General features: G+C 36.2%; 1 protein-coding gene across 1 annotated transcript in view; it reads left to right on the plus strand.

Moving 5' to 3' along the window:
- The window catches only part of Cdh9 (cadherin 9), a 183,085-nt gene that overhangs the window by 65,094 nt on the left and 101,275 nt on the right, over positions 1-16,716 (plus strand). Inside the window, exon 2 of the mRNA XM_055618998.1 lies at positions 4,012-4,276. Coding sequence (XP_055474973.1) covers positions 4,052-4,276 — 225 coding nt within the window. The 5' untranslated portion in view covers positions 4,012-4,051. The remainder of the gene's footprint in view (positions 1-4,011; positions 4,277-16,716) is intronic.

Consider the following 16,716-nt stretch of genomic DNA (forward strand, 5'->3'; position numbering starts at 1 on the left):
AGGAGGGTTCTCCTTTTTCTTTTTTCTTTTTTTTTTTAATTTTATTTTTTTCTTATTAGTTACATTTTATTAACTCTGTATCCCAGCCGTGTCCTGATCCCTCATTCCCTCCCAGTACCTCCCTCCCTCCCTCATCTCCACCATGCCCCTTGCCAAGTCCACTAATAGGGGGGACCTCCTCCCCATTCATCTGATCCTGTTTTATCAGGTATCTTCAGGGCTGGCTGCAAAGTCCTCCTCTGTGGCCTAACAGGACTGCTCCTCCCTTGGGGGGTGGGGAGGCCAAAGAGGCAGTCATGGAGTTCCTGTTAGAAATAGTCCTTGTTCCCCTCACTATGGGAAACCAATTGGTTACTGAGCTAGCACAGGCTACATCTGAGCAGAGGTTCTAGGTTACATTCATACATGGTCCTTGGTTGCATGTCAGTCTCAGAAAAGACCCTGTGTCCAGATATATTTGGTCCTTATGGAGCTCCTATCCTTTCCTCATCAGACTAACTCCCCTTCTTTCTTATGATTCCCTGTACTCTGCCAAAGGTTTGGTCATGAGTCTTTGCTTTGAAAACACTGCTAGTTAGAGTCTTTAAAATGCGCTCAGTAGACTCCTGTCATATGCTCAATGTGCATCCAATCTGTCTTTCAAAACGAGGATTGATAATCTTACCCCATGTCCGCTCTCTTGATTATCTTTTTTATGTGTATAGATTTCATTATGTTTATCATATCTTATATGTCTATATAAGTGAGTATATACTGTGTTTGTCTTTCTCCTTCTGGGATATTTCACTCAGGATGATCTTTTCTAGATCCCACCATTTGCCTGCAAATTTCATGATTTCCTCCTTTTTGATTGCTGAGTAGTATTCCATTGTGTAAAAATACCACAATTTCTGTACCCATTCCTCCGTTGATGGACATCTGGGTTGTTTCCAGGTTCTGGCTATTACAAATAATGCTGCTATAAACATGGTTGAGCAAATATCCCTTTTGTGTACTTGAGCAAACTTTGGGTATATACCTAGCAGTGGTATAGCTGGGTCTTGAGAAAGCACTATTCCTAATTGTCTTAGAAAGCGCCAGATAGATTTCCAGAGTGGTTGTATCAGTTTACATTCCCACCAGCAGTGGAGGAGCTTTCCCCTTTCTCCACAACCTCTCCAACATGTGTTCTCCCTGAGTTTTTCATCTTGGCCATTCTGATGGGTGTAAGGTGATATCTCAGGGTCATTTTGATTTGCATTTCCCTGATGGCTAATGAGGATGAGCATTTCTTTAAGTGTTTCTCTGCCATTCGATATTCCTCTGTCGAGAATTCTCTGTTTAGCTCTGTTCTCCATACCTAAACCACACAAAGACGCAACAAAAAAAGAGAAATTCAGACCTATCTCCCTTATGAACATTGACACAAAAATACTCAATAACATACTTGCAACCCGAATCCAAGAACACATCAAAGATATCATCCACCATGACCAAGTAGGCTTCATCCCAGGCATGCAAGGATGGTTCAACATACGGAAATCCATCAATGTAATCCACCACATAAAAAAACTGAAGGAGAAAAACCACATGATCATCTCCTTAGATGTTGAAAAAGCATTTGACAAAGTCCAACACCCATTCATGTTTAAAGTCTTGAAGAGATCAGGAATACAAGGCACATATCTAAACATAGTAAAGGCAATAAACAGCAAGCCTATAGCCAACATCAAACTCAATGGAGAGAAACTTAAATCAATCCCACTGAAATCGGGGACAAGACAAGGCTGCCCACTCTCTCCATACCTCTTCAACATAGTGCTTGAAGTCCTAGCCAAGGCAATAAGACAACTAAAGGAGATCAAGGGGATACAAATCGGAAAGGAAGAAGTCAAAGTGTCACTATTCGCAGATGATATGATAGTATATATGAGTGACCCCAAAAATTCAACCACAGAACTCCCCTTTTTTCTACAACCTCTCCAGCATGTGTTGTCACTTGAGATTTTTTTTAATTTTTTATTAATTACACTTTATTCATTTTGTATCCCCCCATAAGCCCCTTCCTCCTCCCCTCCTGATCCCACCCTCCCTCCCCTTTCTGCATGCATGCCACTCTCCAAGTTCACTGACAGGGGAGGGTCTCCTCTCCTTTCTGAATTTAGTCTGTCAATTCTCATCAAAAGTGGCTGCATTGTTCTCTACTGCGGCCTGTTAAGGCTGCTCCCCCCTCAGGGGGAGGTGATCAACGAGCAGGCCAATCAGATTATGTCAGAGGCAGTCCCTCTTCCCATTACTATGTAACCCACTTGGACACTGAACTGCCATGGGCTACATCTGTGCACGGTTTCTAGGTTATCTCCTAGAATAGTCCTTGGTTGGAGTATGAGTCTCTGGGAAGTTCCCTGTGTTCAAATTATCTTGTTCTGTTGCTCTCCTTGTGGAGTTCCCGTCCCGTCCAGCTCTTACTATTTCCCACTTCTTACATAAAATTCCATTCACTCTGACCAACAGTTGGTCATCAGGCTCAGCATCTGCCACTCTGAAAATCAATCTGGTGCTTTCTCAGACAACTAGGAATAGTGCTTCCCCAAGATCCAGCCATACCACTCCTAGGCATATATCCAAAAGAGGCTCAAGTACACAAAAAGGACATTTGCTCAATCATGTTTGTAGCAGCTTTATTTGTAATAGCCAGAAGCTGGAAACAACCCAGATGCCCCTCAACTGAAGAATGGATGCAGAAATTGTGATACATCTATACAATGGAATATTACTCAGCAATGAAAAATAAGGAAATCATGAAATTTGCAGGTAAATGGTGGGACCTGGAAAGGATCATCCTGAGTGAGTTGTCTCAGAAGCAAAAAGACACACACGGTATATATTCACTCATATAGATATACAACATAGGACAAACCCACTAAAATCTGTGCATCTAAATAAACTAAGCAAGAGAGAGGATCCTAACTAAAACGGTCAATCCCCATCCTGAAAGGCAAAGAGGATGGACATCAGAAGAAGAAGAAAACAGGAAACAACCTATGAACCTTCTACAGAGGGCTTCTGAAAGCCATAAGAAGAAAACAGGAAACAAACAAGGAACCTACCACAGAGGGCCTCTGAAAGCCTCTGCCCTGCAGACTATCACTTGAGATTTTGATATTAGCCATTCTCCTGGGCGAAAGGTGAAATCTCAGGGTCGTTTTGATTTGCATCTCCCTTTGCATATCTCTTTAGGTGTTTCTCTGCCATCCTATATTACCAGAAGCAGAAAGACACACACGGTATATACTCACTTATAAGTGGATACTAGATCTATATGATAGGACAAAGATACTAAAATCTGTACACCTAAAGAAGCTAAACAAGAAGGAGGACCCGGGGTAAGATGATCAGTCCTCACTTAGAAAGACAAATGGGATAGACATTGGAGGTAGGAGAAAACAAGAAACAGGAGCTTACCATAGAAGGCCTCTGAAAGACTTTGGTCATAAATCTAAGACTTTCACCTATTTTGAGTTGAATGAATCTAATTTTCATATTAGTTATGACCTATTTTTTTCTCACTTCCTTACTTTCAGTAGGTCCATTTCTAAAATACAAGGTGGATGGAGAATACATTCTGAAAAACCGTAGATAAGGGGAAGTAAACAATGTTCTTTAAAGTGTATGGGCTCATTGACATGAACATATTTCTAAATATTCCTCACTATGAAGGCTTGTAATGTCAAAAGACATAATAGCATGACTGTTGTATTAAAAGTTTAGTTTCCAGAATTTTTCTGGTTTGAATTTGTGCACATTTTTTAAAATGGTCATCTTAAACTAAGCTGAACATATATGTAAAATATTACCTATGTATTATGTGTATATTTCAATATTTATGGTTAGAAAGAGTTCTCTGATGTATTTTACAAACAAATATATATATATATACATATTTAAAAATTTATATACATGTAAAAGTGTTACAGCATGAAGGATATATGAAAGTGAGACATATCCTAATACAATCATTTTCTTCTACAGACCGTATATTGAAATTTTCATCCTTCTGAAGTTGAAGATAATGAGGACTTTTCATTGTTTTTCACTGATCGTCTGGACTTACCTGTTCCATGCGGTTGACAACAGCCCACTACAAGCGAAAGATAGCAATCATTTACTGAGAAGGAGAGTGAATCTGACAAAAGAGGATGGTAAAATGCTTCATCGCACCAAGCGTGGCTGGATGTGGAACCAGTTCTTCCTGTTGGAAGAGTACACAGGCACAGACACTCAGTATGTAGGAAAGGTAAGAATTTTTATCTGGGTAATACAGCAACTAAAAGTAATACCTATTATCTCTGATAACAATTCTACATCACTAACAATTTTTCTAAAATATTTGACTAGTTTTATTATTGGTAAGCTATTGGTATAAAGTCTTCCAATGAGATATGTGTGAAATGTACCATTCACATACTTAGATAGAAAGGTGGGAAATCTTCCAAGTAGGTTGGCTCACACTTTCTGTCCTAAAACTGGGTAAGCTGGGGCAAAAGAATCACTAATTGAATGCTAACTTAGACAACTTCTTTGCTAGATCTTGTCTGAAACAAAAAAATGAAAAGAAAAAGGAGCACCAAAAACAACAACAACAAAAAACCAAAAAGTCAAATGTGGTTATGACCCACAATTAATCATCTAGATATGCTTTAATTTGTATATGTATATATACAAATCAAATTATCCTCAAAGATCAAAATCATAATAAAAGTACTTTGTGTCAATGTTAAAAAATGTAGTTATTATATACAATGAAATTTATTAGAAAGTAATAATGTTTCTTAGTAACTAGTTCATTAGAGTTTATAATTAAAATGGACTGTGTGAAAAATAAAGATCTTCTTAATGTTCTCCTTCTTAAACCAAGCAATCGGGGTTCTCTCGTGAAGGTAATGTAGGTGAAGAATGGAGCAAGAACAGAAGGAGAAGAAAGAAGATGGTATACTACAATGTCAGTTTCAGCATCCTTGAAAGCTGCTCCTTAGCATTTAAACTCTATTTTGGGGTCCTAGATTTCAGTCTGATTTACTGCATAACTCCTCTTTCTTTTACCTTTTAACCCCTTTTATTGTTTTAGCTCATGGCATTCTATAATTTTTGGTATAACAACACTTAAAAACGTTTTATTACCTATTTATTTTCCCTGACTAATCTCATCTGTAGTGTTTCATCCTCATGGCATTCTTCTCATCCCTCTGATTCCTCCTAATTTAAACACAATGCTCAGGTATGACAAGAGCCTGAAAGTAGCATCATAAATGTTTTTACTTTCTACAACACCCACATAACATAAATTTCTTTTTATTTTTTCTCCTTGTACAAGTATTTAACATTAAATGTATGAGAACTCAGCCACTGACAACAGCAAACAAATTGAATAAGGCCAAGATTAGAATAAAAGATAGAACTTTTGGCACCACAGCTATATCCACATCTCTCAAACCAGAAGGACATTTATTCTGAGAAATAGTCAAAAATCCTGTTCCATTTCATTTTGTGTGGGCCAATGTGCCTTTTCAAATACAGTCTCTGTTAACTGAAGCCTATTATTTCCTCATTTCTGAGAGCTCTGTTTTGTGGCTGCTTGGGTCATATGTACTTGCCCAGTCCAGTTCAATCACAGATCCTTTTCTGCCATCCTATTTCCTTTTAGATTAGTCATGTGCTATCCTCTCATATCCCTCATTTGACATCACTTTCACACTCTGGTTAATAGGTATCATCAGGACATTTCAAGTTCAGCAAGCAAACTTTTCTGTGTAAGGACTTAAAATTGCTTTGCCATTCTTTTTATTTTGGGGGGAGCAGACAGCATAGAAAGGACACACAGTTGGATATCAGTGTCTCTCTGACAAAAACCGTTCACCCTTGTAGTTTTACAGATGCAGAAAAAATGTTCACAGAAAAGGAGACATTTGTAATCCGATGACTGTCAAAGCTCTTTTCATGTATTTCCTAAGCAATTCATATTAATTAATTTCTAAATGACCTATTTTTCAAATCATTCTAATGAACAACTTGTCATTACCTGCATTAATTTTTCTTTTTTTTATTTGCTTATTTATTTCCAAGAGAAGACTATAAGGCTACATGTAAAATTTAGCAACCATATTTTTGTCTAGGGAAGATGGTCAATACAAAATTTTAACAATTTTCAGTTTTCTTTTTTTTAAATTTTTTATTAATTACACTTTATTCATTTTGTATCTCCCCATAAGTCTCTCCCTCCTCCCCTCCCGATCCCACCCTCCCTCCCCTTTCTGCATGCGTGCCACTCCTCAAGTCCACTGATAGGGGAAGTTTCTCTCCTTTCTGATCTTAGTCTATCAGTTCTCATCAAAAGTGACTGCATTGTCCTCTACTGTGGCCTGGTAAGTCTGCTCCCCCCTCAGAGGGAGGTGATCAATGAGCAGGCCAATCAGATTATGTCAGAGGCAGTCCCTGTTCCCATTACTATGTAACCCACTTGGACACTGAACTGCCATGGGCTACATCTGTGCAGGGGTTCTAGGTTATCTCCACGAATAGTCCTTGGTTGGAGTATGAGTCTTTGGGAAGTTCCCTGTGTTCAAATTATCTTGTTCTGTTGCTCTCCTTGTGGAGTTCCCATCCCCATAGTAAAGGCCATATACAGCAAGCCTATAGCCAACATCAAACTGAATGCAGAGAAGCTTAAAGCAATCCCACTGAAATCAGGAACAAGACAAGGCTGCCCACTGTCTCCACATCTCTTCAACATAGTGCTGGAAGCCCTTGCTAGAGCAATAAGACAGTTGAAGGACATCAAGGGGATACAGATGGGAAAGGAAGAAGTGAAATTATCACTATTTGCAGATGATATGATAGTATACATGAGTGAACCCAAAAATTCTACCAGGGAACTCCTACAGCTGATAAACACCTTCAGCAAAGTGGCCAGATACAAAATTAACTCAAAAAAAAAATCAGTAGCACTCCTGTATACAAAAGACAAAAGGGCTGAGAAAGAAATTAGAGAAACAACACCATTCACAATTTTCAGTTTTCTACTGGAAACAATGTGTGAATAAAAGAAATACGGCAATAATATAGACAATTTATATTCCCTTCTAAAAAATGTGTTTTCTTTATGTTGTTATAATTCTCTTTTATGTGCATTTATTGACCACACATAAATATTAAATAGACCTTTTTGCAGTGTTTATGGTTATTGATTTATCAAGTTCTCATTTATTATCACTTCAGCTGCTCTCTTGGCTATTTATATTTCAACTGTTGACACTAGAAAAGACCAATCAGATCCTTAGCTGTAAGCATTGTGAAATATTTGAATTCTCATGAAGACTGGACAGTATGGACACAAAAAGGACAGAATTTATAACTGAAAAGGAAAGGAGCTAATAGCTTCTAAAACAAGATACTTTCAGGTTTTTCTTAGTTTTGCAAAAAAAAAGTATATATCACAGGATATAAGAAAAAAATAATTTACAGATGACATAAAATTATGTAGTTAGATAGGCATATAAACCTCAAAATTAAGCTAAGATTTCAGTTTGAGTTTAAAGAAGTAGTTTTATGAGAAACCAAATAAGAATGGCAATATTTAGTGTGCTGTACATATACACATATATAACCATGTGCTGTATAAGAGTTAATCCAATATTTTTAATAAATATAGAAAACTTGAAGTAATCCAGAATTTCCAACACTCACATATTTTAAAAAACAATTTTATGTATCTTTAAAAATAAAATTAAAAAAGACTTCTTACATTGATTGTGTGTGTGTGTGTGTGTGTGTGTGTGTGTGTGTAGTATAATTAACTGGAAAATTGCTTTAACTACTAAGCATGGTACAAATTGTAATCTGTATTTTTAACAGACTAAACTTGTAGTTTTTTATAACAATTTTACATTTATTGACTTTAAGCTTTTAAAACTATATTACTCCAACAATCTATTGATCTACTTCAAATAATACAAGCAATGAATGAAATGCTCATATTACTAGAGTGAATGGAATTTTATGTAAGAAGTGGGAAATAGTAAGAGCTGGAGGGGACAGGAACTCCACAAACAGAGCAACAGAACAAGATAATTTGAACACAGGGAACTTCCCAGAGACTCATACTCCAACCAAGGACTATTCTTGGAGATAACCTAGAACCCCTGCACAGATGTAGCTACAAGACAGTTCAGTGTCCAAGTGGGTTACATAGTAATGGAAAGAGGGACTGCCTTTGACATAATCTGATTGGCCTGCTCTTTGATCACCTCCCCCTGAGAGGGGAGCAGCCTTACCAGGCCATGGTAGAGGACAATGCAGCCACTTTTGATGAGAACTGATAGACTAAGATCAGAAAGGAGAGGAAAACCTCCCCTATCAGTGGACTTGGGGAGGAACATGCATGCAGAAAGGGAGGGAGGGTGGGATCAGGAGGGGAGGAGGGAGGGGCTTATGGGGGGATACAAAATGAATAAAGTGTAAAAAAATAAATAAAATGATGATAGAAGAAAAAATAAAAGGGGTGAGATGAAGAGAATGCAGACAGAAGTTAATTTCCAGAAGCAGCCATGTAGGTTTAGTTGTATACAGAGTGATTGGAGTAATATCTGGTTAAACCTAGGACAGTATTCATTATGGTTGCAGTCATGGTAAAACAGGGGTTATGCTTCTTCTTTCTGTTGTTGCTTTTTTTTAATTTTATCTTTTTAATTTTAATTTTATAATAATTACACTTTATTTAGCTTCTATCCCAGCTATAGTCCCCTCCCTCATTCTCTCCTCCCTCCCTCCCTCATCTCCTCCCTGTCCCTCTCCAAGTCCTCCTCCCCTTCCATCTGACCCTAGGTAATCAGGTCTAATCATGACTGGGTGCAGTGTCCTCCTCTGAGGCCTAGCAAAGCTGTTACTTGTTGTTGCTATTACTGAGACAAGGTCTCATTATGTAGCTCTGGTGAGACTTGTTTGGAACTTGAACTTACTGTGTAGAATGAGCCAACCTCTAGCTCACAGGTCCTTCCTCCTCTGCCTCTTGCATACTGGGATTAATGTTTTGGCACCACACTGAGCAGAAGTTTTGGTTCTTTCAGTTTTTAAATCTTGTCCTTATCAGCTAATGCTATGTTTTCAATGTTTCATAAAATTGCAATTTTCAGATTAGACATGACACTGCATATAAAATGTTTAGATTGTCTCTGCTGTTCCTCACACACTTGTTTCTGTGATGAAACTTTGTACTTGGTGTGAAGAGCTTAATAACAGATATTATTTTTACGTTAGGAGTAATTCTCAATATTAAGCATCAGCAAGTTCCAGATTCTAGGTACCTATCAATCAATTGTATTTCGAAAACCTGTAACACTTCTACCCATGTATGAAATTAATGTTATTTATAGTAGATATTTATTTATTTACATATTGTGACTACATTTTGGAATAAATTTCAGTACTAGATATTATTGCTAATCAATTAATGCTAAAATATCTTCTGAATAAAATGAACAAAATGCTGATAAATCCTAGAAAGAGGAGTAAGTAAATGAACTCATCATATGTTAAAGAATGTCTGTGACTACAATAAACTAAATGCTATTTTCATATACAGAATATGACAATGACCTGACAAGCTGCTGTTCCAGGGTAAAAAGACATAAAACTGAGTGTTTAATTAATTGTACATTGTCTGGTTTGACACTCGAGCTCTTCTTTCAGTTAATAATGCGCGTTGTTTGTTTAAGGGCTTAGTACTCTGTATTTTTAAAGAGCAAAGATATTTGTCCAGATAGCCAAAAATATTTGATTTTCTCCTGTGCAAATATTTTGTAATCTGCACAGAAGAAAACACGTTGACCTGTATTAAGCATCACAGGTTTGTGTTGGTGGTGTCCATGGAAACAGACCCAAGTAAAGAATACAAAAATTCTCACTATGTTTTGCACTGAGCTCATTAGGTAACTGGAGTCACAGCAGATATTCAATAGCTATGTACATAGTAGCATATATGTACATAATAGCACTAAATGCTAAGTCAAGTTCACAGCTAACATTTCCTAGGATGTAATTATAATATATTCTTACTGTCAGAAATAGACATTAAAAAGCAGAGGCACAGATATATATTCAAGATTAATGAATGTAAGTTGACCAGGTTAGACAAAGATGAAGCACTCTTTCTTTTTACAGTAGCAGTGAATTAATGATCCCTCAGTATATATACAACACTTGTATTTCTTTAAAAATAATATTCTCACATGATTTTTGTTATTTTTATCCTATGAAAATAATAAAGTGACTTTAACAAATATTTCACATATGCCTAATATAATTGTGTGTCATATATGTTTGGAAGTACATAATAATCTCTGAGTAACAGAATATTATATACTACCAAATTCGAATAATAGTTCAAGGCCTATTTACAAGCTCTATGTATTTTCTCCTCTTTAGCTGTTTGATATTTTTATTTGTGTTCATAGCTGTGATTAAACAATATTTATGATTAATATTTTTTTTAAAATAACAAAGTTAGGTTGTGAACCCAAGTTGTGCACATATTTGAGTAACACTCTACAACCTTTCCCCAAAATATAAATTTACAGCTGGCCTCAAAATGTTATCTCTTTATCACATACTATTTACCAAATTGATTGCTAGCATTCCCTCCACAGGGGGTCCAGTCTCAAACATCCTTCATCTAGAAGGATCCTACTTGAGTCAATTTGCTTCACCCTAATTTACTCATATATCTCTGGTGATGATTCTTGTGTGTTTTATTCTGGTTATAATTTAGTAGTTAGTCTTTTCAATATAACTCTTTCTAAAATGTTTACACAATGTTTAAGTAAGCAGATCAATGTTTGTTTTTTTTATTTTTAACTTTAAATGTATTTTATTTAGAAAATATAGGTAGATAATATGTCTAGTAATTTTCCACAAGTCACACAGAGTTTTATGTTTCAGAAAACCAACAAATTATTGAAATTATTGAAGAAAGAACTAAGGGATAGAAAAGAAAGAAAGAAAGAATGAAAGGAAGAAAGAAAGAAAGAAAGAAAGAAAGAAAGAAAGAAAGAAAGAAAGAAAGAAAGAGAGAAAAGTGATTTTGAATCCAGCATATAGCTTTGATGATGTGGTCATATTGATCAAGTTTTCTAAGCTTGATTTTTATTAACAAATCCATGTGGTTTGGCATGTGAGTGTGTGTGTGTGTGTGTGTGTGTGTGTGTTTTGTGTGTGATATAACATGCTTATGATATTATATTCTAATCCTCATATGAATACACACATGAGATGGACAAAACAATACTGTTATAATTTCATTAATAAATGGTTCATCTCATTAATAAATCAATGTGTGTGTCTGTATGTGTGTGTGTGTGTGTGTATTGCCGGTGTAAACATATTAGGTAGGTGCACAAGTGCACATAAGGGGCTGGTGGCCAGAGGCAGACAGTGAATGTCTTTATTGCTCTCCATTTTACTATTTGACAGTCAGATACTCACTGAACCTGAATTATTCTCTTACTGTTAATCTATTGAGGTTGCCCATGCATCTTCAGGGCATCTTCTTTCTTGGTCTCCAAGGTTCTAAGATTATAGGCATGCAAAGAGGTATCTGACCTTTTACAAGGTGTTAGGTATCTGAACATGGGTCCTCATGTTTTTGCGGTAGTACCTTTCCCTGACTGAGCCATCCTCAACTCTAGCTTCTTGCTATTTTAATTTATCTGTACACCTAAAGAATCTAAAGAAAGAAGAGGACCTTGGGTAAGATGATCAGTCCTCATACAGAAAGGAATAAGGGATGGACATCGAAAAAGGAAGAAAATGGGCAACAGGAGAAAAGCCCACCTCGCAGAGCCTCTGAAAGATTCTATCCAGCAGGGTATCGAAGGAATGCTGAGACTCATAACCAAACTTTAGGCAGAGTGTAGGGAATCTTATGAAAGAAGGGGGAGACAGGACAACCTGGAGGGTACAGGAGTTCCACAAGGAGATCAAAATATTCTGGGCCCATGGATCTTTTCTGAGACTGATACTCCAACCAAGGGCCATACATGGAGATAACCTAGAACCTCTAGAAGCCCTGCACAGATGTAGCCCATGGCAGCTCAGTCTCCAAGTGGGGAACATCCTAGTTATGGTAACAGGAACTGTCTCTGACATGAATTCAGTGGCTGGCTCTTTGATCACCTCCCCCTGATTGGGGAGCAGCTTTACCAGGCCACAGAGGAAGACAATGCAACCAGTCTAGATGAGACATGATAGGCTATGGTCAGAGGAATGTGGAGGAATGGGAGGAGACAAGGGAGGGAGGGTGGAATTGGGAGGGAGTAAGGGAGGGGGCAACAGCAGGGATACAAAGTGAATAAACTGTAATTTATAAAAATATATAAATAAAAATAGCAAAAAAATCGATTTTTATAGAGAAATATTTTTTTTCATTTTTATAGTTTCATATATTTAATCTGTTTATACTGGTATATGCAGTTTTGAAGTCTGGAAATCTTTGATATTAACTTGGTATAATTTGGGGGGCAGGGATGAGACAGAGTTTCTCTGTGTAGCCTTAACTGTTCTGGACCCACTTTGTAGACCAGGCTGGTCTCGAACTCACAGAGATCTATCTGCGTCTGCCACTCCTAGTGCTGGAATTACAGATATTTGCCACCACACCTGTCTACTCAGTATAATTTTATTCATACATTCACAAGTTTTGTTTTTTTCAATCTGAAATTACCTTTATTTCCTTTTCAGTTTAAATAATCTTTTTGACATAGCTTGGCCTTACAGTTTAATTTTTTGTTAGATCTTTAAATCATCAATGTTTATTATTGCTGATTATATGCTAGTAATAAATCAGTTATGATTCTTCTAGTTGCTGTTAATATTTACCTGGATGCTCACAGGTGTTCCCTGTAGGTACGTATCATTTTCAACAGGCTTAGTTTGATCTGCAGATTGATTTTGTGTTTATTCTTCTTGGAACCCAATGTCCTGTTAATAGTATGGTAATTGTTGGGAGCAAAAAGTGATGTCCATGTAGAAATTACACATGCATTTTCTTACTGAAATTTATTTTATTGCAAACTAGTGTCAGACAACCCGGTGAATTTTTAAAATGATGTTCTTTGACAAGGAATTAGCAATATAAATACGCTTCAGAGAAAGTCAACAAAAAGTATTCTAATATATTTCTAGAAAAAATTTTCCTTTCTTATAACAAAATAGTAAACAAGAAACAAATAGTAAGCAAAAAGTAGCTACATTATAGCTAATGTAGTTAGTTCAATCATGCAGTAAAATTTTATTGAAGAATTTATGTAAATTATTTTATATATAAAAAATAAATTCTTATATATGATTTTTTCAATTCTTCATATTTTGATAAAGTATCCTAAGAACAATACAATCTAAGTTTTAAGCCCATCTCATAGATTTCTTTTTAAGATTATTAGGCAGAGTCGTAAAGTATTACACCTAGTATGAGGAGTATCAAATAATATAGTATGTCATATGATATTAGAAAAAAGATATGATCTAGGTAAAAGTAAATGTAGATAGAGATAGATAGATAGATAGATAGATAGATAGATAGATAGATAGATTCAATTTTTCTTTATATTTACTAGTGTTTCTGGGGAATGCTGTTTTATTTTTCCTATCTTCAGTTTTTGAAATAAGCTAGTGTTTTATCAGTACTTATTTAAGTTAAGCAAACATTACCAATCGTCCTTACTCATTTTGTATAACATTTACTCAGAAGAGTCATATGCATTTGGAAATATAAAACACCAAACAAAATTATAAATTGATTCACTTCACTCTATCCCTCTTTAAAAAGAAAAGAAATAATTTCAGGGTTTCTGTCCACATTCACAGGTCTTACAGTGTCATGCATGCTGTACAAATGCACTCAGTAGCATTTTTATTTTTACATGGAGTAAACACTGACTCACCATCTGTACTCTTTTCATCTGTGCTTGCTGTGTTGTCGAATATGTCCTCCTACATGAGGAAAAAAATAAAAGTGCGGATCACTGGTGACACGAAAGTATTGAAATGGTTTCAATAATCAGTAGTTACATGAGTAAAGTCAATAACTGTGGAAAATGAAGAGGCAGACATCCTTCCAAAGCACTGAGATGTTTGCCTGCATCTTTGCAGAGCAGCAGGAGGAGTGGGAGCAGCCAATATGATGGAGGCTTGTCTGTTTTTTTAGAAGTGGAAGCTCAGAGTTGGATCCACTAAAAATGGAACTTTGCTAACATTCAGTTATGTACTTACCAAGATGACAGAATGACAGAGAAAACTCTTTGAGTTGCAGAGTGTAAAATATTCAGTTAAATCTAATCATAACTCATTGGACATTTGAATAAACCAGAGGATGAGGATGAGGTAGGAGGATAATGACTTTAAGGCTGGCTGGACTAAACTTTAGAAATGAAACAAATTTGCAAAAACCAAAAAAGCAAAATAATAATAATAGTAATAATGGTGATGATGATGACGATAAAGAGCTACAGCCCATGGTGGCACATCCCTCTAACTTGATCATTTAGGAAGATGAAACACAAGATATGTGAATTCCCTTCCAAACTGGGATTGTAAAGTTAGCTCTTTAATAATTTTAGTATGAGATCTTACTTCAGAATTACAAAGGATATAAAACCCTGAAGCATATTTACACAAATACTGTTGGTATTTGTATTGCAAACAAATTTGTATTTGTTTGCATTATGTTTGTATTTGAGCTAATCGTTTTAATTTTAATTTTTTATATTAATTACAGTTTATTCACTTTGTATTCCAGCTCTAGTCCCCTCGCACATTCTCTCCCAATCACATCCCACCTCCCTCATCTTCTCTCATGCCCCTCTTCAAGTCCACTGAGGTCATTTTTAAAAGGTAGAAAATTATTAAAAACACAGATTGAAACCCTCATATTCGTTCTCTTATTAAAGCCAAAGCTGAAACAACAACAAAAGATGAAAGCAAACCTATCCTGTAAAATACTCGTCAGCACACGCCCTCGTGGAAGCAGTCTTGAAGGAGTGCAGTTCCCTCTTGTTGAAATCATTTGAAAAACTTACAACTGGAAGGTCTAAAAATTAATGAGCAATGTTCTATAAGTAATTGCTTGTGATTAAATCCATGGTCAGCTATGCATCAGTGGTTAATCTGGTTCATCCTTCTATACAGAATACTTTCAATAAAAGGCTGTAATATAAAATATGAATCAAAAAGAGAACATACAAAAGACAAGCTACTAAAGATAATAATGTGATTTTGAAATTAAAGGCCTACACAGTACTTTGAGAGCTAAACAGGATATTAGATCAGGTTTCCAATTGTACACTTTACTGAAGTTCTGCATATAAAGGGTAGACATGATCAATTCAAAGTCCCTGAAGCCTGAAAATAAGCATATTGCTAATATAGAAAATAAGCCTTAGCGATCAATTTTAAAAGCCTTCTAATAATCAGTGTTCAACTATTACCTTAAAATTACACAAAAATCTCAGTTTTCCATTACCTGATCTTAAAATTAAGATTTTTACTCTACTTGCACTTAGTTGCTGTTGTCCCCATCTTTCAAATAAAGTGGAGCAGCATCAGACTATTTTCAATGTTTGGCCATATCTAATGAGTCCCGAGAAGTATTATTTTACTGTCATTCCAAATGAATACTAAACAGCATCCAATAATATAGTGTACTAAAAAAGAGTTAACAGATACTTCTCATAAAAGTCGTTGCCATGCAACTGAGAAAATACACTGTTGATTCCAGAGAATCTTTGAACAATAATAACAACAACAACAACAAAAAGCAGCTTTAATCAATTGTGTTCCCAATAGTAGAAAACCAGAGATAGGTATGTTCCTCAGGACAAGCATCAGTCATCTGAGCCTTAATTAGTTACTTCCAGGCAACTAAGAAACGATCCAAAACAACATGGAGAGAAATTGAAGAGCAGTATCAGGTTGACTTCCAGTGTACATATATATACACACAGAGAGACAAACAGAGAGAAGCACAAACACACAAAATAGTACACTCAAAAAACTCAACATATATATGTACACACACACTCACATGCACACATGTACATGAAAATTCCAAGGAAATATATTTATTTTTTATGTTTCTTTTTGTTTGTTTCTTTGTTTCACCTTTGTAGAAGGCTTCCATATTTACCTACTTTATTTAAGGTTCTTAAGGGACTCTACCTCCATTCCAACACTCCCTTCCCTTCCCCCACAACCTTAGGTGGGAGGTTAGTAGGGAAAAGGGTTGTAGTCCTATTTTAGCTACTTCTTGCTGATCAAGATTGATGGGCCCAGACTCAGTTATCAGGTTACCAGCAGTCTGGTCCAAAGGTCAACACAAAACAGTGGAAGTCAAAAGTGCATCAAAGACCTAAACTAGACAACTATATCTGTTAGAAGAAAAAGTGGGGAAGAGCTTTGACCTCATTGGAAAAGTTGATAACTTCCTGAACAGAACACCAACAGCACAGGCTCTAAGATCAACAATCAGTAAATGGGACCTCAAGAAACTGAAAAGCTTCTGTAAAGCAAAGGACACTGTCATCAGAACAAAACGACAGTCTGGGGACTGGAAAAGGATCTTCACCAACCCTACATCTGACAGAGGGCTAATATCCAGAATATAGAAAGAACTGAAGAAGATAAACAGCAACA

This window comes from Psammomys obesus, unplaced genomic scaffold (genome assembly GCF_907164565.1).
Source record: "Psammomys obesus unplaced genomic scaffold, mPsaObe1.curated_primary_1811, whole genome shotgun sequence".
In the NCBI taxonomy this organism is placed as follows: Eukaryota; Metazoa; Chordata; class Mammalia; order Rodentia; family Muridae; genus Psammomys; species Psammomys obesus.